At 37.6% G+C, this 26,922-nt stretch overlaps 1 protein-coding gene across 6 annotated transcripts in view; it reads left to right on the forward strand.

Moving 5' to 3' along the window:
- Nucleotides 1-26,640, forward strand: part of RRM2B (ribonucleotide reductase regulatory TP53 inducible subunit M2B) — a 36,315-nt gene extending 9,675 nt beyond the window's left edge. For 2 of the 6 annotated variants that reach the window (XM_069601140.1, XM_069601144.1), the window contains exons 3-10: nt 4,807-4,923; nt 5,666-5,799; nt 6,374-6,468; nt 9,996-10,129; nt 13,571-13,675; nt 15,435-15,548; nt 20,413-20,594; nt 26,427-26,640. In XM_069601140.1, the coding sequence (XP_069457241.1) occupies nt 4,807-4,923; nt 5,666-5,799; nt 6,374-6,468; nt 9,996-10,129; nt 13,571-13,675; nt 15,435-15,548; nt 20,413-20,565 (852 nt within the window). In that variant the 3' untranslated portion in view covers nt 20,566-20,594; nt 26,427-26,640. Of the gene's footprint in view, nt 1-4,806; nt 4,924-5,665; nt 5,800-6,373; nt 6,469-9,995; nt 10,130-13,570; nt 13,676-15,434; nt 15,549-16,814; nt 16,962-20,412; nt 24,117-26,426 lie in introns of those variants that run through there. The other 4 variants (XM_069601139.1, XM_069601143.1, XM_069601141.1 and 1 more) reach the window with 3 other exon arrangements.
- The last annotated feature ends 282 nt before the right edge of the window (nt 26,641-26,922 follow it).

Here is a 26,922-nt window from a genome sequence, read left to right on the forward strand (position 1 = left end):
TGAATACAGCGTTCTCCAATGTTTTGTGTTTAGACTTCTACCTACAAACATGTTTTCTTCTGCAAAAATGTCATCTCAGTCTGCCAGATTTTTACCTCTAATATGTTTTCGAACATTGTCCTTTTTTTTTTTTGGCATTTTTAATTCTTGGTTGAGCTGAATCTTTGTGGCTGCATGCGAGCTTTCTCTAGTTGAGGTGAGCGGGGGCTACTCTTTGCTGCGGCGCGCATGCTGCTCGTTGTGGCGGCTTCTCTTGTTGCAGAGTGCAAGCTCTAGGTGCCTGGGCATCAGGAGTTACAGCACGTGGGCTTAGTAGCTGTGCTGCCCTGGCTTAGCTGCCCCGCACCATGTGGGCTCTTCCCAGACCTGGGATCGGACCCTTGTCCCCTGCACTGGCAGGCAGCTTCTCATGCACTCCACCACCAGGCAAGTCCCATTTTCCATTTTTGAACAGACTTTTGGTTTGCTGTGATCAAATAAGACTAGTTTTTACTTCCAGTCCATCGAATAAGCAAATAAATCAATAAATTTGCAGCTATAGCTGATGGTGCTGAAAGAGCTGCCACACAAGGAATTTGCCCAGGCAACGTACTCAACTTCTGAACTGCTGGCCGGAATTCACCATGCTCCTCCCTGTCTGGCTCTGCCCTCAGCCACATCAAACCTGGCATAACTGCCTGAGCAGACAGGACAGCTGTGGAATGTTTTCTCTTAGTGTGGCAATTTCCCCTAGGAAATGAATTGAACACAGCAAATTAGAAAATGCTCTCTGGTTTGGTAAGGACAGTTGGTCATGCAAGCAGTTGCTCCATAGTCTGCAAATAATCATTGTCTTCATATTTGAATGTGATGGATGATACCTGTATATCACTCTGTTCTCTGGGTGTGCATATTTTCCTGTATACTGCATATAGATATAACTATTTGTGTAGATATATTTGGATCTATCCATCTATTGGTATCTATGGATCTGTTTATTTACCTTTTTTTGTTGTTGAGAAATTGATTCTTTATATACACTGTTAAGAGTGCAGGTGCTGGAGCCAGCTGAGATACAAATCCTGGGTCTACCACGTACTAGCTGTCCACAGGGGAAGTTGCTCTGGGAAGCCGCTCTGTATCCTCGTCAGTAAACTGGGCTAATAGTACCTAGTTCATTGGGTGGTTGTGTGGATTCATTAGCTGTGTAGAATGTTAGTGGGCATGTAGTGAGAACCAAGTAAATGCAAGCTACTAGTTTATACAGAATGGAGGAGATTGATACTAGATATCAGAAGGCACCAATTTTTGAAGCTTCTGTTACACTAATTTTATCCACCCACCCATTTTTGTTACTTTATATTTGTTAACATTATTAACATCTTTGTTATATTGTAGTTAGCATGTAGAGCAAAAAAACCCCCAAACAAAAAACCCAGTATTTTCATATCGAGCCATAGTGGTAGGCACACCTGATGGTCCCTAACTGTGATTTTTAGAAAGCTTTTTGTTAAATGTCATTAAGAGAACAATAGGTTACACAGGTGGCTTTTTCATTCATCATGTTAAAAAGGTACTTGTGATACTTGTGGAATTACATTTCATCAAGAAATTTCTTGGATCTTTTAAGAAGTGTGCTATGTGTTGACTATGACTTAAAAATACTACTTTTGAAAAATTAAAATATACAGGTTGGTACATATTTTATGCTTCCCAGGTGGCTCAGTGGTAAAGAATCCAACTGTCAATGCAGAAAATGTGGATTTGATTCCTGGGTTAGGAAGATCCCTTGGAGGAGAAAATGACAACCCACTCCAGTATTCTTGCCTGGAAAATCCCACGGACAGAGGAGTCTGGTGGGCTACAGTCCACAGGGTTGCAAAGAGGCAGACATGACTGAGCGACCTAGCACACAGGCATGCGTGTATATTTTTTATAGACAGCTGATAGGAAGATTCAAATACATAATTAATTGGGAAGTCAAACACATTTTTAGTTCCATATATTATTCATTTAAACAAATTATGTAAGTTACAGTTTAATTATCTTTAGATTTCATTGTTTTACCAGTGATTTACCTTTTTTCTTAAATATGACTGATCGCTCAAGACTTGATTCAGAAGACAAAGTTCTGTTTTTTGTTTTTTTTTTTCCTTAAAGCTATTTAGGCAGTTCTGTCGGAGAAGGCAATGGCACCCCATTCCAGTACTCTTGCCTGGAAAATCCCATGGATGGAGGAGCCTGGTAGTCTGCAGTCCATGGGGTCACTAAGAGTCAGACACAACTGAGCAACTTCACTTTCACTTTTCAGTTTCATGCATTGGAGAAGGAAATGGCAACCCACTCCAGTGTTCTTGCCTGGAGAATCCCAGGGACGGGGGAGCCTGACAGGCTGCCGTCTATGGGGTCGCACAGAGTCGGACACAACTGAAGCGACTTAGCAGCAGCAGCAGGCATTTCTGTTACCAATAGTTTGCAATCAATCTTCAGATTGTGAAATTGAGAATTTATTCAAGTGAATAAAGCTGGGCAAAAAAATTTACCTTTTAGGAATGGAAAATAATGTAGATAAGTTTAATATTTAAGAGTAAGCATATTGTAATATTAAAATATAGTGTCAGGAGTATAATACACAAAAACCAGGAAGATGTCAGCTTAACCTGAGTGAACTCTTAACATTATAGAATAGGACCTGACTTTTAGCTTGCATATTTTAAAAGATGCATGCAAATATTTCCTCTCTGCTCCATTGTATCCCCAACATTCAGCACAGTGCGTGTCATGTAGTTGGTGTTCAGTAAACATTTAAAACATAAAGTAATGGGAAAAGGATTTTGGAAAAGAACACAAATGATTGAAGAGATGAAACTTTAGTCTTTTTTGGAATAGTCAAAGAGATTAGGGCTTTTTAGAATAAATAAATAAAGAGCAAAAGACAATTCAGTTCAGTTCAGTCGCTCAGTCGTGTCAGACTCTGCGACCCCATGAACCACAGCACGCCAGGCCTCCCTGTCCATCACCAACTCCCGGAGTCCATCCAAACTCATGTCCATTGAATCGGTGATGCCATCCAACCATCTCATCCTCTGTCGTCCGCTTCTCCTCCTGCCCCCAATCCCTCCCAGCATCAGAGTCTTTTCCAATGAATGAGCTCTTCGCATTAGGTAGCCAAAGTACTGGAGTTTCAGCTTCAACATCAGTCCTTCCAAAGAACACCCAGCACTGATCTCCTTTAGGATGGACTGGTTGGATCTCCTTGCAGTCCAAGGGACTCTCAAGAGTCTTCTCCAACACCACAGTTCAAAAGCATCAATTCTTCTGCGCTCAGCTTTCTTTATAGTTCAACTCTCACATCCATACATGACCACCGGAAAAACCATAGCCTTGACTAGATGGACCTCTGTTGACAAAACACATTTCAAATGTTTGTGAGATTATTATGAAACATTTGTAAGAGATCTTCCAGAGACAAAATCTACAAGGTACATTTAGAGACAATTTTAAAATTGTAGATTCTACCAAGCTCTAGAGTACTTTACTGTTAATTCCAAGGACTAGTTCCAATAAACATTTTCCAAAATATTTCTATTCCCAGAGAAAGCTGTACCTATAAATTGTTTTAAAACCCAGATTATTACCTGTCTGACATTACCTCTGGGTATAAAAGTAGATTAACTAGCAGTAAAGTAGCAAGTACAACTGCTTAACAGGTGTCTAATTATCTAACACGTTGGTAAATATTGTATAAAATGTTAAAGCCCTGGTTGCTGAAAATCATTAGTATATTCACCTCAGTTCCTTCTTGACCAGTTTCTAGCCTCTCTTTCCATTTTGCCCCTTCCTTCATTTCTTCTAGATTGCAGTTTTTCTCCCAACTTTATTGCTATAATTGACATATAACATTGTATAGTTATAAAGTATACAACATATTGCTTTAATACACTTATGTATTGCAAAATGATTACCACCATAGTGTTAGTTAACACCTGCATCCCATCACATAGTTGCCATTTCTTTTATGTGGTTAGAATAGATTAGGTTAATGTTTTGAAAGGACATCCTGGCCAGCTTCTCAATTAGCTAAAAGATAGAATTCTTCATAATGTTTTGATTTTGTTGTGTTCCTTTGTAACTGTGTTAGTTTGAGCTGATGTGATATAATAATATCATAAAGTAGATGGCTTGCAAACAGCAGAAATTTATTTCTTACAGTTCTGGAGGCTGGAGATTCTAAGATCAAGGTGCCTACAGTTTTGATATCTGATGAGGGCTTGCTGCCTGGTTCATGTCTTCTTACTATGTCCACACATGGCAGAAGGGGCAAAGGAGTACTCTGAGGTCTCTTATATCAGGGCACTAATCCCATTCATAAGGGTGATCTAATCACTTCCCAGGGTTTCCTGGTGGTTTAGCAGTAAAGAATCTGTTTGCCAATGCAGGAGATGTGGGTTCAATCCCTGGGTCAGGAAGATCCCCTGGAGAACAAAATGGCAACCCACTCCAATATTCTTGCCTGGAAAATACCATGAACAGAGGAGCTTGGTGGGCTACAGTCCATGGGGTCACAAAGAATTGGACATGACTTAGTGACTACACAGCAACAACAAATCACTTCCAAAAGGCTCCACCTCCAGATATCATCACATTGAGGATTAAGTTTCAGTATGGATTTTGAGTGGGCACAAATAGTTGATAGCAAGAGTAATAACTTTTTTCATTTTTCACATTTTGCTGCAAAGATGTCCCACTTAACGTTGGGACAGAAGTCAGTTTTCTATACTTTGAGAAGAATTTAAGTTAAATTTTTTGAAAATCTTTTTATTTCAGGTTGATTTATCAAAGGATCTTCCTCACTGGAACAAGCTTAAGTCGGAAGAGAAGTATTTTATCTCTCACATCTTAGCCTTTTTTGCAGCCAGTGATGGAATTGTGAATGAAAATTTGGTGAGATTTTGGTTTCTACTTTTGTTCTCATTCAGCAGTTAAATGACAGTGATGGCAGTAAGATAATCAGACTGAACCTGAAAAATGTCTAAGAAATTTATCAAATGAAGCTTAACTCTTGAAAAATTTTTTCTGATGAAGTGTCAAAGGCAAGTGTTCATTTGTATTTGACCCCACCCCCCACAAATATCATGAAACCAAGCATATTGTACCAATAACGACTGCTTACAAGGCATAAGCATGAGTTTGTGTTTAGTCTTAGATAGTAATCCCAATAAAGAATCTGCACCTTAATAACCTTTCCAGAGCTCTTTAATAGAACACTGGGTCTGGCTCCCACTGTATTATGATTGGTTATAAGGCATGCTTTCTTACTAAAAAGAATGGGAAGATGCAAACTTTCGTTATCAACTGGTAGGGGCTTCAGTAGATCTACTTAAGGTCAATTCTACAAAGCAAAATAATTGTTTTTGGTAGATGTTCTAAAATTTATTTGGCTTTATAGGTAGTATTTCCAACTTACAGGTCAATTTATTTAATTGCTTAAGAATACAGTATGCAACTAATTGTGGTGGGTTAATGGATTAAACAGTACCACTTAGAATAATTCATAAGGTCTTTCTGACCTGTTTGTGGCATCACAGGTGATTCTTATGTGATAATTCTAATGTTCAGGTTCTGATATACAGTGTTTAATGAGAGCCCGTAGAATCGGATATATTTGTTTCCCTTGTTTTTTTAGGTGGAGCGCTTTAGTCAGGAAGTACAGGTTCCAGAGGCTCGCTGTTTCTATGGCTTTCAAATTCTCATCGAGAATGTGCACTCAGAGATGTACAGTTTGCTAATAGACACTTACATCAGAGATCCCAAGAAAAGGTATTACTGCTGAGATTTTATTTACAAAGCTCTATCTATCACTTGGTTATGTTGATGTTAGGAAACTAAATATAGGGAAAGATTATTCAAATATGGAAGTTTAGGAATACACTATTTTCTATTACTCAGTAATGTGTTGGGTTAAAAAAAACTTGCATAGGACCAATAAATCTTTGGAAATTATAACTTAAAAAACTGTTCATCAGCACATTTTGTTTAGAAATTAAATATTCTAATTTAGTCAGTTTTGTGTCAGACCAGATTCAAACCACTAATTTGAGTTTTATTTTGACTTCTATAGTTTATGGACTTGCCAAAATACAGAGAAACTCCAGATACTATGCATACCATAAATTGCACAGAATCAAATATAGTATGATTAAAAACAAGTGAATTGGGAATTTCCTGGTGGTCCAGTGGTTAAGACTTGGAACTTTCATTGCCGTTTCAGGGCTCAGGTTTTGATCCCTGGTTGGGGAACTAAGATCCTACAAGTCTTGTGGTGCAGCCAAAAATGAAAACAAACAAAAAACCCAAGTGAATAACTTTGCCATTAATTCTTCTGTTTTTACAGAGAATTTTTATTTAATGCAATTGAAACAATGCCATATGTTAAGAAGAAAGCAGATTGGGCCTTGCGATGGATCGCAGATAGAAAATCTACTTTCGGTATGTAACTTTAATTTATATTTGATCAAATTTGCTTAGGTTATACAATACTATTTTACATGGTGTAATGTCACTATTCCTAAGAATTAGTTGGAAGCTGGTGAAAAAATAATCTAAATCTGTTATATATTCTGTTTATTAAATTAAAAGTTGAAAGATTAAAAGGTCAGTGCATAATTTCAGGTAAAGATGAATATCTGGGACAATCCAGACAGATAGGGTGGAGAGAGAGGTGGGAAGGACACATGTATACCTGTGGCCAATTCATGTGGATGTATGGCAAAAACCATCACAATATTGTAAAGTAATTATTCTCTAATTAAAATAAATTAATTAAAAAAAGAAGAATCAAAGAATCAGTCACATAGACTCGGACAAGAATATTAGAGCAAGACTATATGCTTTGAGTAATGTTTATTTTTTTCCCTAAAATAAAGCAAGTCAGAGTCCTAATATTTTTCAGAAACAAATATATAGATTAGTGCACTCAATTAAGGCAAGAACAGTTTGCAGTAACAGGCTTATTTTTCAAATAAGTTAAATGCAGACACCTTGTGGGATGAATTGAGATCCAATAACATTTTTTTAAGGAAAGAATTAACATTGTCTCATATACAGTAGTTGCTCAATAAACATTTATTACATTTAACTAAAATATTCAGGTATTTAATATAAGTAGCCCTAAGTACCTTTCTTATTCTTATCTATTTCACAATTGATTGTCTTTACTTTCTGGTTTTATTCATTATGTGCAGAAGGAGATCTCAAAATTTTCAGTTTGTACTCCTTTGCACTCTTAAAAATTATTGAGGGCTCCAAAGTGATTTTATTTATATGGTTGTATCTATGGCAGAGAAGGCAATGGCACCTCACTCCAGTACTCTTGCCTGGAAAATCCCATGGACGGAGGAACATAGTAGCCTGCAGACATGTACATATTAGAAATTAAAACCAAGAAACTTTCAAAATATTTACTAATTAACAGATATTAAATTAACAGTAACAATCCATTATATTTTAAAATAAATAATGTATATTTATGCAAAGAAACACTGTATTTAAAAAAAATTCAGAATAACCTAGTTTTTTATTTTTGCAAATCTTTTTAATGTCTGCTTTATAGGAGGATGGCTGGATTATATCTGCTTCTGCATTCAATTTGTTGCAGACTGTTGTTTTGGTTGAAGTATATGAAGAAAATCTAGCCTTATTCAGATATGTAGTTACAAAAGGGAGGAGTATTTTACCAGGTTTTTCAGATTGTTGTGATATGTGTCATGTAGCCTCTGGAAAAACATCACTCTATATTAATGAGAGAATGATGGTAATAATGATAAGTAATGCCTTAGTATCACTGTGAAAATTGTTTTCACCTCATAGACCTCCTGGTCTGTGGATCTCCAGGGATTCCTGGCTAACACATTGAGAACCAGTGATTCAGTGTAAGATGTGGACAAGTAACTAGTATATCAGGGAAGAAACACATATGTGGCATTGCCTTGAGTTCATTTTGATAATGAGAAAAGCAGTGGTTTTCAATGTGCATAAAAATCATCTGGAGAATTTTGGAAAAATTCTGCAGATTCCTGGTTCTCACCAGAGAGTGATCTGCATTTTATACCCAGCTAATTATCTCACGTGAAGAGCTGACTTATTGGAAAAGACTCTGATGCTGGGAGGGATTAGGGGTAGGAGAAGTGGACAACAGAGGATGAGATGGCTGAGTGGCATCACCGACTTGATGGACATGAGTTTGAGTAAGCTCTGGGAGTTGGTGATGGACAGGGAGGCCTGGTGTGCTGCAATCCATGGGGTTGCAAAGAGTCGGACACAACTGAGCAACTGAACTGAACTGAATTATTTCAAAATTGATTGAGAGGCACATGGTGAGAAACTGGCTTTAGAGAAAAACAAAGGGAAACATAAGTGTTCAATATGCAGTGAAGAGATCAGTGTGTCTAGGAAATGATGGAAAATTATGGTGTGCCTCGCAGGAAGCATGTTTTCATGACACTACCAGAGAAGTAACCTAGAAAGAGAGAAAATACAGGAGGGCAGCAGTCATCCTATGGCAATCTGCTTAGTTTTTTAAAAAGTGTCATATACCGCTTACTTTAAAAATATCTTTAAAGAACTTTAAAACATTAAATATACAGATTAAACTTTAATATATGTAATGAAATTACGTTCAAACAACAAAAAAGTATAAGTTCTACAGTCTTAATGCATTGCATCATAGAGGTTAGCTGTATATTAAAAATACATGCTTCCGTATCTCTAAGACAAATCATGATGCCTTTGCAATTCATCATAGCTTTTATAAGAAGCATTTTGAAAGTCTCTTTGTGGTTCACATCTATTGAAAATTTGTAAAAAAAAAAAAAAGGAAAAGAAAAGAAGGCTATTCTTTTTGGAGAGGATTATAGGATGATAAGGGGTGAAGTGAAGTGAAGTCTCTCAGTCATGTCTGACTCTTTGCGTCGGACACGACTGAGCGACTTCACTTCACTTCACTACTTATCATCCTATAATCCTCTCCAAAAAGAATAGCCTTCTGTAATTATTTCTGTTTTGATTTTCATTCTGTAGCATTCATGTGTGGAGAAGGCAGTGGTAACCCACTCCAGTACTCTTGCCTGGAAAATCCCATGGATAGAGGAGCCTGGTAGGCTGGAGACCATGGGATCTCTAGGAATTGGACACGACTGAGCAGCTTCGCTTTGAGTTTTCACTTTCATGCATTGGAGAAGGCAATGGCCACCCACTCCAGTGTTCTTGCTTGGAGAATCCCAGGGACAGGGAAGCCTGGTGGGCTGCCATCTATGGGGTCTCACAGAATCGGACACGACTAAAGTGGCTTAGCAGCAGCAGCAGCATTCATGTGAATGCATAGCATAGTTAAAATGACAATGTTCCTCTTAGTCACACATGTATAAAATTATAGTCTTGTTCCCTTACAAATAAATGTTCACGTGATATCACATTTATGTTGATTAAAAATGTCTCCATTTTAACTATCCATTCTTATTAACAGTAAGATGAAAATACAGTAATCTATGTAAATAAATGATAAAGCTCCATGCTAAAACAAGCAGCTCACTAGTCTGAAGAGCTATTTTTGTTTTCAAAGGGGTCAACCGAGCATAGTATGCAAACATACACGTATATACATACTGCATTCAAAAACATCTACCTGCACCCATACCCATAGGCATGTGTGGCACAGATAAATCACTTTTTTTTTTTTTTGAGTGTGGAAGGCTTTCCAGATTTCAAGACCTGCAGGAGTCCAGTGTTGAACAAAGCACCTGAAGTAGAGGTGCTTTTCTGCTCTAGTAGGTTGAAGTAGCAAATTTCTTCCATCGAAGACTTGGCTGTCTTGTTGATTTTATTTTTGGCAAAACAGTTATGATATGGTTGTTAAAAATATATATAAGTAAAAACATATATTATCCATAGGTAAGCTTGAACATGTCTGCAGTATATATTAATATTTCAGAAAGTGAAGCTACTTTTTTCTCCCCTAGGGGAAAGGGTGGTGGCCTTTGCTGCTGTAGAAGGAATTTTCTTCTCGGGATCTTTTGCTGCTATATTCTGGCTAAAGAAAAGAGGACTCATGCCTGGACTCACTTTTTCCAATGAGCTCATCAGCAGAGATGAAGTAAGGAGTAAAGTCTTCTTCTAGTTCTATTTGTATTCCTAGCTGGTGTTCATTTAGTTTTCTTTCCCTTGAAAATGCTTATGGTGACACAGATATCCTGGTAATTGAAATAAGAAATCATTTCTTCCTTGGGTTTTAAGTCTGTGTTTTCCTCCTAGCTCTCTTAGTGTTTCTTCTCAACCTCTGTGCATCTTTATGCATCAAAGTACTCCTGAGTTCCCACCTTAGCCTCTTTCCTTCCCTCTACATGGCCTCCTGGTTGATCTTATTTATTCCCATGGAATCATCTGCCACTTAGGTGCTTGTAAAAACTACAACTTTATCTTTAGCCCAGTTATTCTTTCCTGAGCTCAAAACCCATATATTCACGTGCATGTTTAGATATTTTCTCCTGGAAGGCTCCACAGATATCTCAAGCCTAGTATTTCAGGAAATCAAACTCATCATTTTCTCCCAAATTATGTTCTTCCTGTTTTCTCTATGTCATTGAGCAAAGCTATCTTCTATCCAATCATCCAAATTTGAAATCTGGGAGTCATTTTAGATTGCTTCTTTATTTTTTTAGCCACATTGAGTCAGTAACTAAATCTTGTCTCTCTGTCTGCAACACTCTTTCCATCTTTACTACACCTCCTTTTTTCCAGCTCTTGATTACCTTCTCACAAGTTGCCACTTAAAACTTTCCTGACCCAATTAAGGAAAACTGACCACTCTTTCTTTTGCATATACCTTTGAAACCTGAACTTGTCCCTATTTTAGGTTCCATAATGTATATTGTACTTGTCTCTCTAAGCTCAAGTGCAGAAACCTTTTCATTGATCTTCTTTTCTCAGGGTTTAGACGGTTACAGCCATTCTGCTCACATTGATTGACTTATCCTGGCTTCTTAGCTTATTTCCATATTGACCTTGTCAAGTTATTTAATTTCTCTGAGCCTCAGTTTCTTCAACTATACATCTTAACAGGGTTTTGTTAAAATGCAATGAAATAGTATATATGAAAGTACTTTTCAAGTGCCGCAAAATGCTTTGTGTAATTACATTTTGTTGTTTCATGTCTTTAAATTTCTAGTTATTTTCACTAATGTCATGTATGATTATTACAGAGAATTAAAATAATAAAATCATTCAGTCTCAAAACGCCTTTCATATTGTATTGATATTTCCTTCTAGACTATTTTCTGCATTTCTACGTTTCAGTTCAGTTCAGTCGCTCAGTCTTGTCCGACTCCTTGCGACCCCATGAATTGCAGCACACCAGGCCTCCCTGTCCATCACCAACTCCCGGAGTTCACCCAGACTCATGTGCATCAAGTCGGTGATACCATCCAGCCATCTCATCCTCTGTCGTCCCCTTCTCCTCCTGCCCCCAATCCCTTGGCTGAGTGCCGAAGAATTTATGCTTTCGAACTGCGGTGCTGGAGAAGACTCTTGAGAGTTCCTTGAACAGCAAGATCAAGCCAGTCCATCCTAAAGGAAATCAATCCTGAATACTCTTTGAAAGGACTGATGCTGAAGCTGAAGCTCTAATACTTGGGCCAACTGATGCAAAGAGCTAACTCAATGGAAAAGACCCTGATGCTGGGAAAGATTGAAATTAGAAGGAGAAGAGGGCGACAGAGGCTGAGATGGCTGGATGGTATCACCAATGCAATGGACGTGCACTTGGGCAAACTCCAGGAGATGGTGAGGGACAGGAAGGCCTGGCCTGCTGCAGTCTGTGGGATTGCAAAGAGTCAGACATGACTAGGTGACTGAACAATAACATTTTAAAGGCCATCATACTTACTTGTCGATTTCTTTCCAGAAATACAATAACAATTTGTAGCACCACCTAACAATATATGAATATGTCTTTTCTACCACAATTGGGAAGTTCTTCCAATTCTCCTTAAGTAATCCTTCCTTCTCCATTGACTTCTGATATCTTCTTTATTATATATTAAGGATTCAAGTATACTAAAACCTGTTTCAAGGCTTTTCCTTTAACCTGTGTGACAAATTTCATGCTGTAACAAACTATTTTCATCATTATAGTCTTTTATGTTTTAAAAATTAGTAGGCTAAATCTCAAAACTTTTAAAGTATTCCTGAAAGATTCTGCTCATTTAGTCTTGTAGATTAATGTTTTAACTTAAAAACAGTCCCACTGGGATTTTGATTGGAGTCGCTTTAAACCTCAAAATTAATTTTATTCTCTTATTGATTTAACAATTACAAGTGCCTTCCTTTTTCATACTCATCTCTGTAATTGGTAGCTAGCTATTGGTTCTAATCGATATTTACATTATCACCTATCTGCAGTATATCTGAAATTCTGCCTTTGGTCATTTGAAATATCCTCTTGAGTCGAGTGGGAGGGGTATGTTTTACTAGTAAAATTTCTAAAATTAGTTATTTAAAGAGGCTTTTTCTTGTTTTTTTTTTTTAATGATTTCTTCTGGGAATGACAATTTAACTAGGAAAATAATCCTTGGAATACAGCCTTTGATTTGAGCCTCATCTTTCAATTGTCTTTGGTTTTTTGTTGAGTCTTTTAGAAAAGGGTAAACAGCTGTGTTGTTTAATCCTCTAAAGTGCATATTCCTTCCTTCCTCTCCTCCCTTGTTGGCTTACAAAATTATTTCTTTTTCTGTGTAGTTTAGAAATGTTAATTGACTCTGCCTTGTTGTCAGTATCTAATTGTTAATTTTGTTTAGAACTCCATCATCCTTCTATGTCTCTGACCACCTTCTCTTTTTTGTTTTGACTTTTTGAAAAATTTTTCAGTTGTTTTCAGCTTTATACCATCTGTTCTGTGTTTTGAAATTCCAGTTATTGTAGGCTGAGTCTCCTTGCACTGTTTTCCAATTATTTAAGATTCTATAACATTTCATGTATTTGCACAACAATTCTATTCTCAAGGTATTTCACAAATTTGTTTACTTCTGTCTTTGAGTTTTATGCAGTGTCATTTCTGCTTTACACAGCTTCAGATGGTATCCTTAATTCTTCAGTTTCCGTTTTCCTCGCACTGAATTTATTTTTATCTTGAACCATTCTTGTTTAATATAACTGTTGTGTTTTTGAAATCTGAGTTTTTCAATCTGTCTTAATTTTTAAAAAGTTAAAAATAAATTAATTTAATTCTTGGTTTTTCTTACTTTGGTTTCCTTTCCAAAATGCTTTTGGTTGCAGATTTGTTGGTTTTGTTGTTGTTCGTTAATTCTTCTTTCATGTTAATTAACTGAGATTCGCTGGCCTTGAAAATTTTTCATCATAGGTTATTATGATTGGCATTTTAATGAGATTTGGGGAAAAGAAGATCCTGGCCCTGTTAATCCTTCTTCCATCTTCCAGAAGTTCAGTGTTGCATTCCTAGCTTATATAAAGCCTAATATATCACTGTGTGAAAATAACTGATAAAACGTTCTTTGACAGTGGTATTTTTCTTCTGTTTTAGGGGCTTCACTGTGACTTTGCTTGCCTGATGTTTCAATACTTGGTAAATAAGCCTTCAGAAGAAAGGGTTAGAGAGATCATTGTTAATGCCGTTGAAATTGAGCAGGTAAGCAGGGATGCTTATATAAGTAGCACATCTCTCTTTGATGTTTGACTGCTTTAGATTGACTCATGAAATTGCCATTTTGTAGGTCAAAATAGATATCAGAAATATTCTATGGTCAACCTGGCAGTACCAATAGATGATGTATTACAATTATTATGTCAAGTTAAAATTTGGCTTATAAGCCAGTCTTTATTATATATTAAGATTTTATGTATACTAAAATTTGTTTCAGGACTATTTTAAAATTTCAGTTATATATCAAATTTCATGCCATACCCAACTATTCTAATTATCTTAGCTTTAGATTTCTAGATTTTTAGCTACTAGAGGGCAGTGATGGTTTCTTGTTTTGAATTCCTTTTTTTTTTTTTTTAACTTTTTATTTTAAATTGGAGCATAGCTGCTTAACAATGTTGTGGTAGCTCCGGGTATACAGCAAAGTGACTCAGCTATACATGTACATGTATCCATTCTCCCCTATTACTCCCCTCTCATCCAGGCTGCACATAACACTGAACAGAGTTTCCTTTCCTATACAGTAGGTCCTTGTTGGTTGTATTCTTAAAAAACTAGCAAGATATCTAGCTTTAAGCATGCATCCTATGTTCATAGAATGAAGAAATAAATGAATTAGTGAATAGTAAAATGTGATTTATGGGCATGTAAAGATCTCTAAATAGAAAGACACAGATGCTTCACTTAGAATGTATTTTTATCATTTGAAAGAGCTAGTTGAAAAATAAGTAAGTTTTTACACTTAAAAAAGAGTTTTCATATTTGAAGAGAGAAAAGTCATTAAATGGATTTTGGTATTTTTAAAAAATTTATCTGTTTATTTATTTATTGGTTTGGCTGCATTGGGTCTTAGGTGCAGCATGTGCACGAGAGCTCAGTAGCTCTAAGGCACATGGGATCTTACTTCCCCGACCAGGGATCAGACTTGCAACCCCTGAATTGCAAGGCAGATTCTTAACCACTGGACCACCAGGGAAATCCCAGATTTTGGTATCTTGTATCACTTTTAGAACTAAATCCAAATGGTTAATATGTTTATTTTTCCTCTATTAACACTTCACCACTGTCATTAAGAATCTGCCTACAATGCAGGAGACCTGGATTCAGTTCCTGGGTTGGGAAGATCCCTGGGAGAAGGGAATGGCAATCCACTGCAGTGTTCTTGCCTGGAGGATTCCATGGACAGAAGAGCCTGGCAGGCTATAGTCTGTGGGGGTTGCAAAGAGTTGGACACAACTGAGCGACTTTCACTTCGCTGTCATTCAATACAATGGAGTTCAGTTTGTCTCTCAATGCTCAGATCCATTTCTAATACTTTCTCATTTTCTCTGTTAATTGTTTTTTCTTTCCCAGCTCCCTTTTAAGTCATGTTCACCACAGCAATCATCTTAGGTGAATCTTTTTCTAGATATTTCACAACAAAATATCTCCTTTCTTTCTATTGAGAAAGCATATAAATTTGGGTCCTACAAGTACTACTTTAAAAATACCAGTAATGTAGTAGTTAGTTTCAGTTTACTTTGGCTACTTGAGAATGTGAAATAGTGTGAATAGCAGCACCCCAAACCTTTTAAGCAAATGGGCATTGTTGGCCATGTTGCAAGAATTAATGCTAGTGTGCTTTCCTCAAACAAGATCAGTGATTTAGAAGATTGAGAAAGCTAAAACCCTCTTTTTCTTTGGAAAATATATATTATTTATTGCTCTTTCTTTGTACTTTATTCTGTTTTTATTTATGTCTCAGGAGTTCTTAACAGAAGCCTTGCCAGTTGGCCTCATTGGAATGAATTGCGTTCTGATGAAACAGTATATTGAGTTTGTAGCTGACAGATTGCTTACAGAACTTGGATTCTCAAAGGTAAGGTGTTTCAAACATATTACTACTAGCTAAAATGTTATAGTCAGGTAAGGACTCTAAAATACGTACTATATTTCACTGAAAGCGTTTGTAACACACTAGTCTATTTTTTTTTAACATTAAACTTTTTAATTTGTATTGGAGTATAGCCAATTAACAATATTGTGATAGTTTCAGGTGAACAGCAAAGGGACTCAGCCGTACATATACATGTATCCATTCTTCCCCAAACTATATTATTTTGTAAATTGTCCATGAAAGGCTTGTTTTACCTGAACCAGTTGATTTTGCAAAATCCTTAAATGAAACTTAAAATGAAATTCATTAACAGAAGTAGGAGGCTGATAAATCATAGAACTAATAAGCTCAATAAATTATTTTATAATAGTTGTAGGTATCTATTTACTAGGACCATCTTTAAGTAATTGGATTTAACATGCCAATATGTGTTTACCCTGAGGTAAATCCCCATGTGTCTCTGTTGTAATTTGAGGCTTAATACTTTTAAGTAGGAAATCATTATTAGGAGGACATTAGCTGTCGTAATTTGACCCTTTGAAGTCAGTTGTCTTTAAGTTATTTCTGTCATTTTGTTTATCAGAGATAATGTACCTGAATTTTCATGGGTGTCTTTCACATGAGGTGGAGACTGCAGCCACACTACCTGGGTTTGAATCCCGATTCCACCACTTGCTAGCAATGTGACCTTAGGCGAATCGCTTAACCACTGTCTCAGTTTCCTATCTGTAAAATGAAGATAATAGCAGTGATCCTTACCACAGATTATTGGAGAAGGAAATGGCAGCTCTCTCCAGTGTTCTTGCCTGGAGAATCCCATGGACAGAGGAGCCAGGTGGGCTGCCGTCCACGGGGTCACAGAGAATCGGACACGACAGAGCGCACACGCGCCGCAAACGCCTGCTGATGAGCCGGCACACCTAGAGCGCTTAGAATAGTGTCACACATGCAGGAAATGAGCACCCGGTGGCCACGTGGTATTCACCATAAGTGTGACACTCATCACGGTTTCCTGTGTATCAATATTATACTGTTAATTAGAAATGTTAGGTTCTGATTTCTCATGGGAATAGAAGTTTAAGTTATTGAGAAGCCTTATAAAATCCATGATGCTTGTGGGTAATCATTAACTCTCTTGATAATGCACTTATTTTCTGATAACTACAAAGATATTGTGATGAGAATCAGATGGGACAAAGGTTTTTGGTAACTATATATTGTAAAATATCACCATTTATATTTTTTTAGGTGCAAGATCCTCTCTTTTGCTGATCATTAATGAGATAAAGATATGACCTCTGAAATTTATAAATTGTGTGTTAAAAGAAATTGTTTCTCTTTCTAAGTTACATGTTTATCATAATAAAATTAATTTGCTTCCTTAAAGCCTTAAAATGAACTCACTATCTTTTAACCCACCACCATATGTTTACACCCACACATCCTCCTTCTACTTATTGGAAAATTACAGACCTGTGGGTCTAGTTTTCCTTGGAAAGTTTGCTAATTGTAGGTATACAAAACATGCCTCCTAAGAAAATCTGGACACAGTACAAAACCTCAGTCTCTACAGGCCTTCAAACTATCTCAGTAAATTCCAAAAAGCAGAAATTATACTGACTCTTAGATTTTAATGCAATAAAATTAGAAATGAATAATAAAGGATTACCAGAAAGTTCCATCTACTTAGAAGTCAAAACTGTGTCCTTTAAAATGAGATTAAAAATGAAAATATAAACTAAATGACAATAAGATTACTGTATATCACAATTTGTAGATGCAACCAAACGGATCCCCAGAGGAAAATTTGTATCCTTCAAGGCATATATTAAGAAAGCGAGACAATTTTAAATGCATGAGCTAAAAAACTTTGAACTCAAGGAGCTAGAAAAGAAATTATTTTTATAATGATAATTTTTGGGCTTTCCTGGTGGCTCAGACAGTAAAGAATATGCCTGTAATGTGGGAGACCTGGGTTCAGTCCCTGGGTTGGGAAGATCCCCTGGCGAAGGGAAGGGCAACCCACTCCAGTATTCTGGCCTGAGAATTCCATGGACAGAGGAGCCTGGCGGGCTACAGTCCATGGGGTCGCAAAGAGCTGCACACGACTGAGGGACCAACACACTTTGGTAAAATTAGAGGTTATTTAAATTAGCAAATGGTTGTCGCTTATACAGAATTCCAAACAGAAGCCACATTAATGCTGTTTTCAACTTAGTTTTGGGTTAGTCAATAAATATTCAAGTACTTCTGTGTGTCAAAACCAAGCTACTTGATTGAGGCTGGCCTTAGCTGTTTTGCTCATGCGGTGGGTGATTTGGAAGATGCTCAGTTTTAAAATCTAGTGACCCTATGACCACTGTCCAATGCACTTTCCACTGTATCCTGCCATGAGTGAAAGCTCACATTTTTACTGCCTTTTAACACTGTTTCTGACACAGTTTCACAGAGTTCCACTACATCAACCACACCCAGCAGGTCTGCTTTTTTTGGGAAAAAAATACACATAGCTTTATTAAGATATAAATGACAGAACATGCAATATGCCTATTAATAATGTACAATTCAATGGTTTTTGGTATATTTGCAGAGTTGTACAACTGTCACAACAATCTATTTGAGAACATTTTTATCCCTCCACAAAAAAATTCTATTCCCAGTTAGCAATCAGTCACTTACCTTTGTTCCATCCCCCCGTAGCCCTGCTGTTGCTGCTTAGTTGCTTCAGTTGTGTGTGACTCTGTGTGACCCTATGGACTGCAGCCTGTGTGGCTACTCTGTCCACGGGATTCTTTAGGCAAGAGTGCTAGAGTGGGTTGCTATGCCCTCCTTCAGGGGATCTTCCCAACCCGGGGATCGAACCCCAGACTCCTGCCTTGCAGGCAGACTCTTTACCCTTGAGCCACCAGGGAAGCCCCCACCATAGCCTAGGCATTACTAATCTAGTTTTTGTCTCTTCAGATCTGCCTGTTCTGTAATTCCCACTTCATATAAATGGAATCATACAATATATAGTGCATACTGTATACTGGTACATGGTATATACAAAGTCAATATAATGTTTTAAAGTTCCATTCACGTTAGCATGTATCAGTACTTTTTTTCCTTGTTATGGCCAAATAATATTGCATTGTATAATTATACCTAATTTTGTTTATCCACTTATTGGTTGATGGTGGCATTTGGGTGGCATTTTTTGGCTATTATGAATAATGCTGCTATTAACATTCTTGTGTAAGTTTTTGTGGGAAAATGTTTTCACTTATCTTGGATACAAAACTAGAAAACAAACTGTTGAGTCATATAGTGACTCTATCTTTAATCGTTAGAGGAACTACCAGACTGCATTATTTTATATTAACACCAGCAGTATATGAGGGTTCCAGTTCCTCCACATCCTCACTAACACTTACTGTCTTTTTTTTCCTTCTGGTTTTGTTGAGATATAATTGACATATAGTGTTGTTTAAGTTCAAGGTACACAGCATAATGGTGTGACTTCCATACATCAGGAAGTGATAACCACAATAAGTTGTCTTTTTTACTACACACCTACAGCCATCCTGTGTGTTTAGTCGCTAAGTCATGTCCAGCTCTTTGCGACCCATGGATCATAGCCTGCCAGGCTCCTCTGTCCATGAGATTTCCTAGGCAAGAATACTGAAGTGGGTTGCCATTTCCTTCTCCAGGGGATTTTCCCAGGGGATTCTCCAGGGATTGAACCCAGGTCTCCTGCATTGCAGGCAGATTTCTTTACCATATGAGCCTTCAGGGAAGTGTCAGCAGCCATCCTAGTGTGAAGTGGTGTGAAATGGTATCTTATTGTGGCCTTGATTTGCATCTCCCTAACGGATAATGATTTTGAGCATCTTTTCATATACTTATTGACCTTCGGTAGGTATTCTTTAGAGAAGCATTTATCCATTCAGATCCTTTGTCCATTCTAATTGGGTTATTTGAATATGTTCTTTTCTCTGGTATTCATAATTACTCTCTGAATATTCCAAATTTAAAGAATTCTCTTTTATTGTTCCTCACGAATCATCAATATGTCTCAGTTTCCGTCAAGCTGTATCTCCAAGCCTGCTTCTTGAATTCAGAAGCAGTGAAAAAGCTTCCTGTCAACTTGCGTTCCATTTTCTGTTTGGGGTTACAATAGACAGCATTTAGTCTGTCTTCCCTGATCATGGTTCCTTAGCAGCAATCTGAAGATTACACGTCTCCTGTGAACTGAGAAACATTTAGGTCCACAGAACATTGTTAATAACGTAATATTCTGTAGTATCACGTAGATGTGACAGCCTAGTGGTGGTGGTTCGGTTGCTAAGTCGTCCAACTCTTTGGACCCCATGGACTGCCGCATGCCAGGTTTCCTTGTCCCTCATTATCTCTTGAAGTTTGCTTAAACTCATGTCCATTGATTCAGTCATGCCATTCAACCACCTCATTCTCTGTCGCCCCCTTCTCCTCCCACCCTCAATCTTTTCCAGCTTCAGGGTCTTTTCTAATGAGTTGGCTCTTCACATAGTAATAATACCTGTGGAAAATGCCTATAATATCTTTGGTGTTTTAGAGTTCTCCAGCTGTGAAAACATTTTAGTTTGGTATTAAATCTTCTATTTCGTGAAATAATCTTTTTTTTTTCCTTTCAATTTGTGAGAACACCAGAGTTGCTAGTATAGTTCCTTTAAGAGGCTAGTAGGCGATCTTAGTCATAGGACCCTAGGGAATATGTGATCTCCAGGTGATGATACATGGTGTTGGGAGACCCAAGTTATCTGTTGCTCTTCTTATGTGATGCAATTTGCTTCTTCAGAATGTCTAACAATATTTCTTTTCTTTTCAGGTTTTTCAAGCAGAAAATCCCTTTGATTTTATGGAAAACATTTCCTTAGAGGGGAAAACAAATTTCTTTGAGAAACGAGTTTCAGAGTATCAGCGTTTTGCAGTTATGGCAGAAACTACAGATAATGTCTTCACCTTAGACGCAGATTTTTAAAACCCTCCCCATATCGAAACTAATCATTGGTAAATAGCAGCCTATTTTTCTCTTCTTAAAAATGAAACACCAACCCAAAATATCTCCTTTAGGGCTTAGGAGTTTGCTCAAAAGGAAATCTGAAACCAAATATCAATCAAGTTGATTTTATAGAAATATCCTTTAATTTACTGTTTATCAGTCAGAGTATGACCTCCAAATGATTTTGTTTCATCCCTAAAATATAAGATGGCATTCTGTAGTTGTTAAGAGCATGGGGTGAGGGATCAGATAGAATTTGAGATTCTGTCCTACTTTGTGTGACCCTTGGAAAGTCAGTTAATCTGTCTAAACCTCAGATGACTGTAAACCCTAAAGTGAATGTGATAGCAGGTCCTAAATTCATAGTGTGTGTGAGGATCTCAATCCCACGACATGGGTTCTCAGCCAATACTGCTGTTGCGGCCTCCTCCTCTCTCTCTCCCCCTTCTCCCTCTCCTCTTATTATTATTATTAATAGTGTTAATTGCAGTGATGTGATAAAATTCTCCGTCTCCTCAAAGTAACTGTGATTCTAGGTCCTAAGATCTAGAATTAGATCTTTGTGTTTTTAATGTTTTAGAAGAATGTAAATATTTCCTCAAAAAGATTGTACTTGTCATTAACATGAGAATAACTTCTTTGACTTTCTCAGCGTTATAGTTAAGGAAATTTGGTTCTTAGCTGCTTTGGGCAGAATACTTAAGAGTGGAATCCTTGAAGTTTTCATGATAGTTGACCTTGTAAGCAAAATGATTCTGCTCTGTTAGAAATTAAAAGGATCATTTTAGCCAGATGTAGCCCTGAAATGTTTAAAACCAGGGTGAATTAGCTAGAATGGTATTTCCCAAAGAGTATTATAAGAGCTGTCAGCCTGTCTAGGTCTTTTGTGGGGAGAACAAAAAAGATTCTGTGGTCAAATGAGTTTGGGAAATGTTGTATGCTCCATTCCTCTTTGGAATGTGAAGTTGGTACATCAAACACTGAGAAATTCTGCAGTACATCAACGTATACCACACTGCATATTCCAGACATACTTAACAAAGACCTGTTTTCCACCTGTTAACATCTCACCTAACATCTCACCTAATGTTCCTCAGAACACAGTTTGGAAAAAGCTGCCCCAGAACTATTTTCTACATGGAAGAAGGGCTTGTGGTCCAAGCAAGGGAGGGCCTGGTGGGGATTATTGAGCCATTTCCACTTTGTGCCAAGCTGAGAAGTGTCCCTGTAATTGACTGCAGCTATATTTCTTATACTCCTAAAACTCTCTTATGCTGTTATTGAGATTCAATTCTTTTCTGGAACTATGCACGTCACAGGATAGCAGATGGTGAGGGAGACTGAGGCAAGGCCAGCCCACAAGGTCTCTGAGAAGTCTGCTCCCTGTATGGGAGAGAAGTGTCAAGAGGTAGCCTGAGCCTAAGCAAGCAATGGGTTTCCCCACCCACAGCAAACTGTTGTGTACAATTCTGGCTAATAAGGATTAGAGATTTTCTCTTTGCATAACTTTTTGCTCCATTCAGTCCACAACTACCTAATGCATTACAACGGGGAGTTTTCAAGTGGATACAAAAGGAACAGGCCATGACTTTATCTGTTAGAGAGAATATCAGAAATGAGCTATTTTGGCCTATCATAATACCATATACTTATTCAAAGATTCAGAGTTTGCTGAGTGTTTTTATATCACCTCATTTGATCTCAAAACAGCCTTATGAGTTTGATAGAGCAGGCAGGATTGAAATTTTATAGATAGAGGGGGTGAGGCTCAGTCAGGTTCAATGGCTTGGCCAAGATCTGCTCGTAGTCACTGTCACTACAATGCATTGTTTTTTTCTTAGAAGTTACCATGTTTCTAATATTTAGTCCTTGCTATCCATCTTGACTAGATTTTGCCTATTTTCCCATTAAAGTATCATATAGTTCAATTAAGATATCACATACATTAATTATTGTATCATAAACATTATAACTATATTCAGGTAATATGTTCAAAGATATTCATCTACTGCTAATACAAAAACTTACATTTAAAGTTGATAATATATCGGTAGTGACATAAGAATAAATGAAAAAAGTTTTATATTGCATATTCCCTTTGTTTTGAATCCACCTCTTTCTCATAGGTAATGACAGGTGCCTTAATATGAAGCTTATTTATCGTAGCATCTACCTAACTGTAGTGAGATGAAGTTTTAATACTGAAATACTGGAGTTTTTAATACACTGGTTTATTATATTCAGTACTCTATCCCCTTTTCCGAGCTTCCAGGTTTCATATTTATTTATTATGTTCAGTATTTTGGTTCTTAGTTCTTAGGGAGTCAAGAACTTATAGAATCTCTTTTTAATATTATCTCACAAGCAAAGAAAATAATTCAGAACATGTTTATAATTTTTTTGTTTTAACAGCACATGTATTTAAATCATTGCTATAGTAGTTAAAATTAAGTTTATTATTTAAGAATGTAAAAATTAGTCATTCAATGACAAATTGCATTTATTAAAAATGTTTCGCTGTAGCATGTAGAATCATGACTTGAAAGGACTCAGGAAGACTGTTTGCTCCAGTGCTTTTAGACAGGGCTGTTTTGCTGTTTCAGTTACATATGAAAATAAAATAAACAACTATTCTTACAATTTAAGCTTACCTCAGTCATGTTTTTATATATGAAATGTTTCCTTTCACTCATTTTGAAACATTCAGATGTTTCAGCTTCTTTTGCCATTTTGATTTTCATTTGTTCATGGAAAACATACCATCTTGTATAGTTAAAAAATAAATTCTTTAATATTTAGAATTTTGCATTTTACATTTAAATATGTTAACAACATGTCATAGAATTCCTAAATTACAGTTATTCAGATTAAGCTAAGGGCCACATGTCAATAATTTTCTGTGATTAAGAAAGCTGATGGGCTGCAGGAATGCCAGTTTAATCCTGTAACCAGCTGTTATGTTTCTGAACTAAGATGAGTGAATGGGTAGCCAACTCAGGAACTCTTCATAATCTACATGAGTGGCACAGATCGGAAATCTGGATATCTTTATTTTTCCCTTCCTTTAAATGGTCTGCTCCTGTTTTAGACAACTACAGGTTCAAAGGAAAATCTGATAGTCCCAAGGCATTAGGATGAAAGAATTCAAGCCTTCAAATTTGGGGCTTAATTGTATTAAAGAAAATACAGGTGAAAATGAAAGACCGAAGAATTTTTTTTTACACAGGTAAAAATATAACAATTCAGTCTTTTTCTAAGTTTACAAGAATCTTAACTTATATATTTGACTCTGTTTTACAACTGTGTTTTGATTTTTCCAAATGTCTGGTCATTTAGCAAAGCAAGTATCTACTATGTACATAGAAAGCTTTATTGAATGTGGTATATGCAAACATTTTTAATGTATTTTACATTATGGTGAAACAAGACAACCCTGCAAATATACAATTTGATTTTTTCCAAAGAAATAAGTTGTTTTGTTCGTTTTTTTGCCTTAGTACGTGGAAATAAACTGCATCATGTCTCTGTCATTTGGTGTATGGCCTTTTGAGTAAGAATGTTTCTTTATAAGTGCAGGGGCTATCCTAGTGAAGGACTGTATGTATTTTCTATTTGTGTATGCAGATAAACACATGTTGGTATTACTTCATTCCTCCTACCACTCTTTGACCCAAGTGGCACCCCCTTCAGCTGTCTCTCATCTACTTTCTCTTAATCCATGAGCCTTTCTTCCTGTCTCTTTGAATCCAGCTGAGATTCTACAATATATCATATTACCAGTAGTAACATTCTTATCAATACCCTGAACTCTGTTCTTTATCTGTGTTTTCTACCCTACGTAGACAATTCGAAGCAATTCTCCATTCTGTTATGAAACAACAATCGAGTTTTTCCGTGTTTGTACCCCCGCAGCCAAATACTGCTAGAGAAAAAGTCATATAAGACAAATTGGATCTCCTTTACATTCGTGATTACCTACTGTCTTAGTCCATCTGGGCCACTATACAAAAACTGCTGTAGAGTGGGTGGCTTAAGCAAGACATTTATTTTTCACAGTTCTCAAGGTTAGGAAGTCAGAGATCAAGATGCTGCTGCTGCTAAGTTGCATCAGTCATGTCCGACTCTGTGCGACCCCATAGACGGCAGCCCACCAGGCTCCGCCGTCCCTGGGATTCTCCAGGCAAGAACACTGGAGTGGGTTGCCATTTCCTTCTCCAATGCATGAAAGTGAAAAGTGAAAATGAAGTCACTGAGTTATGTCCAACTCTCAGCAACCCCATGGACTGCAGCCTACCAGGCTCCTCCGTCCATGGGATTTTCCACGCAAGAGTACTGGAGTGGGGTGCCATTGCCTTCTCTGATCAAGATGCTAACAAATGCAATGTCTGGTGAACCTTGTTTCTTGGTTTATAGAAAGCTGCCTACTGGCTGTGCTCTCACATGAAGGGGGGCTCTCTGAAGGCTCTTTTACAAGGGCGCTAATCTCATTCATGGGCTTCCCTCATGCGGTTCATTAAAGAATCTGCCTGCTAATGCAGGAGACGTGAGTTCAATCCCTGGGTCGGGAAGGTCCCCTGGAGAAGGATATGGCAACCCACTCCAGTATTCTTGCCTGGGAAATCTCATGGACAGAGGAGCCTGGTGTGTTACAGTCCATGGGGTCACAAAAGAGTCAGACATGACTTAGCAACTAAACAGCAATCTCATTCATAAGGGCTCTGCCTTTATGATCCACTCAGTTCCCAAAGACCTCACCCCCAAATACCACCATACTGGCAATCAGGTTTCATTTAAAAAAAAATTTTTTTTTTGTTTGGGGACTAGGTTTCAATATGAATTTTGGTGGGACCCAAACATACAATTTTAGCACCTACGTCAGCACTGTCTGACAATCATAGTACAATTTCCCAGTAAACTTGTTCTCCATTCTCCACAACTGCTTTTTCACAGTTTCCACACTCTGCTCCTACCCTTGCTCCCCAAAGAGGTACCACTCTCATGTATTTTTTCTTTTGGAGCTATGGGCACTTAAGAGAGATTCTCGGCAGAAAAAATTGACAATCTAGAACCTAAGAAGTTGGCAGTAGAATCCAGGATACAAATTTCTATGCATGATTTCTGCTTGATTACAAGCTGAGAGGGATTGAGGAGAATATCTCTTCTGCTCTCCCTTCCGGGAATAACAGCCACTTAATCCTGGGAGGTCTTGCTTCTGTTCCCACCACGTGATTCTCACAGCGCTGCCAAAGCTCCTTCGTTTGCACAAAGCACACCGCATCTGTCTGGGCACAGCATTATGAATGTGATCTGCGCGGGGCCAGGTCCTTACCTAAGGTGTTTTCCAACTGAAACTAAAGGGAAAAGTTCACTTTTATTCTAATAACAAAGCTAGAAAAAAGGTCCTACCTCTAATGCCAAAGTCCAACCCTATCCCAATTCTTCGCAACTTTTTATTGTGCAGGTAATAAATGCGTATATTTTGCCTGAGATAGTTCAAGGTAAGTTTCTTGTGTGTGCTTAGTCTCTCAGTCTTTTGTGCTACTTTTTGTGACCCTTTGGACTGTAGCCCCCCAGGCTCCACGGTCCATGGGATTCTCCAGGCAAGAACACTGGAGTGCGTTACCATTTCCTCCTCCACGGGATCTTCCGGACCCAGGAATCGAACCCGTGTCTCCTGTGTCTCCTGCATTACAGGCAGATTCTTCCTCACTAGTGCCACCTGGGAAGCCCAGGCTTCTTGATTTGCAACCAAAAGGACCATAGTTAAAGCAGAAAATGGTTCTGGAAACAAAACCAAGTGACAGGAAAGAACCTGGGTGTTTATGTGTGTTTCAATCCAGGAGCTGACAGTCTGGAATTTGCACCTTGGGTGATCCCCAAGAGCCAGGTGTTCGAGTCTTCAGTGAAAGGAAAGTACTGTCTGGAGGACAAGGTGACAAGGAGGAGCAAGGAGCTGAGCTGAGTTGTGAGTCTCAGAAGAGCATGGTTGTTTCAAAAGAATGTGGTGTCTGTGGCCTGTGATCAGTCGGCAATAAAAAAGAAAAAAAGAAAAAACAACTGTCCTTGCTTTACATGACCTTTTTAGGTGACTTGTGCATCTGGGCTTTCTGCCCCATATGCCACCTCTCACAACCATAGCTGCTCTCTGTTCATTTCTCCAGGTTGGTATGTTCACACATCAGGAAAAAAGCATCTCCAGTGTGTGTGAGTATGCTCTCGACAGTGCCTCACCAGTAACAACGGTGTCCAGGTTCTAAGAGGAAAAATGTGTGCTTCACTGTATTTTGAACACAATTCTTAATAAAATATTCTTTGTACATACCTTAGCATTTATAG

Source organism: Ovis canadensis, chromosome 9 (genome assembly GCF_042477335.2).
Source record: "Ovis canadensis isolate MfBH-ARS-UI-01 breed Bighorn chromosome 9, ARS-UI_OviCan_v2, whole genome shotgun sequence".
Lineage (NCBI taxonomy): Eukaryota > Metazoa > Chordata > Mammalia > Artiodactyla > Bovidae > Ovis > Ovis canadensis.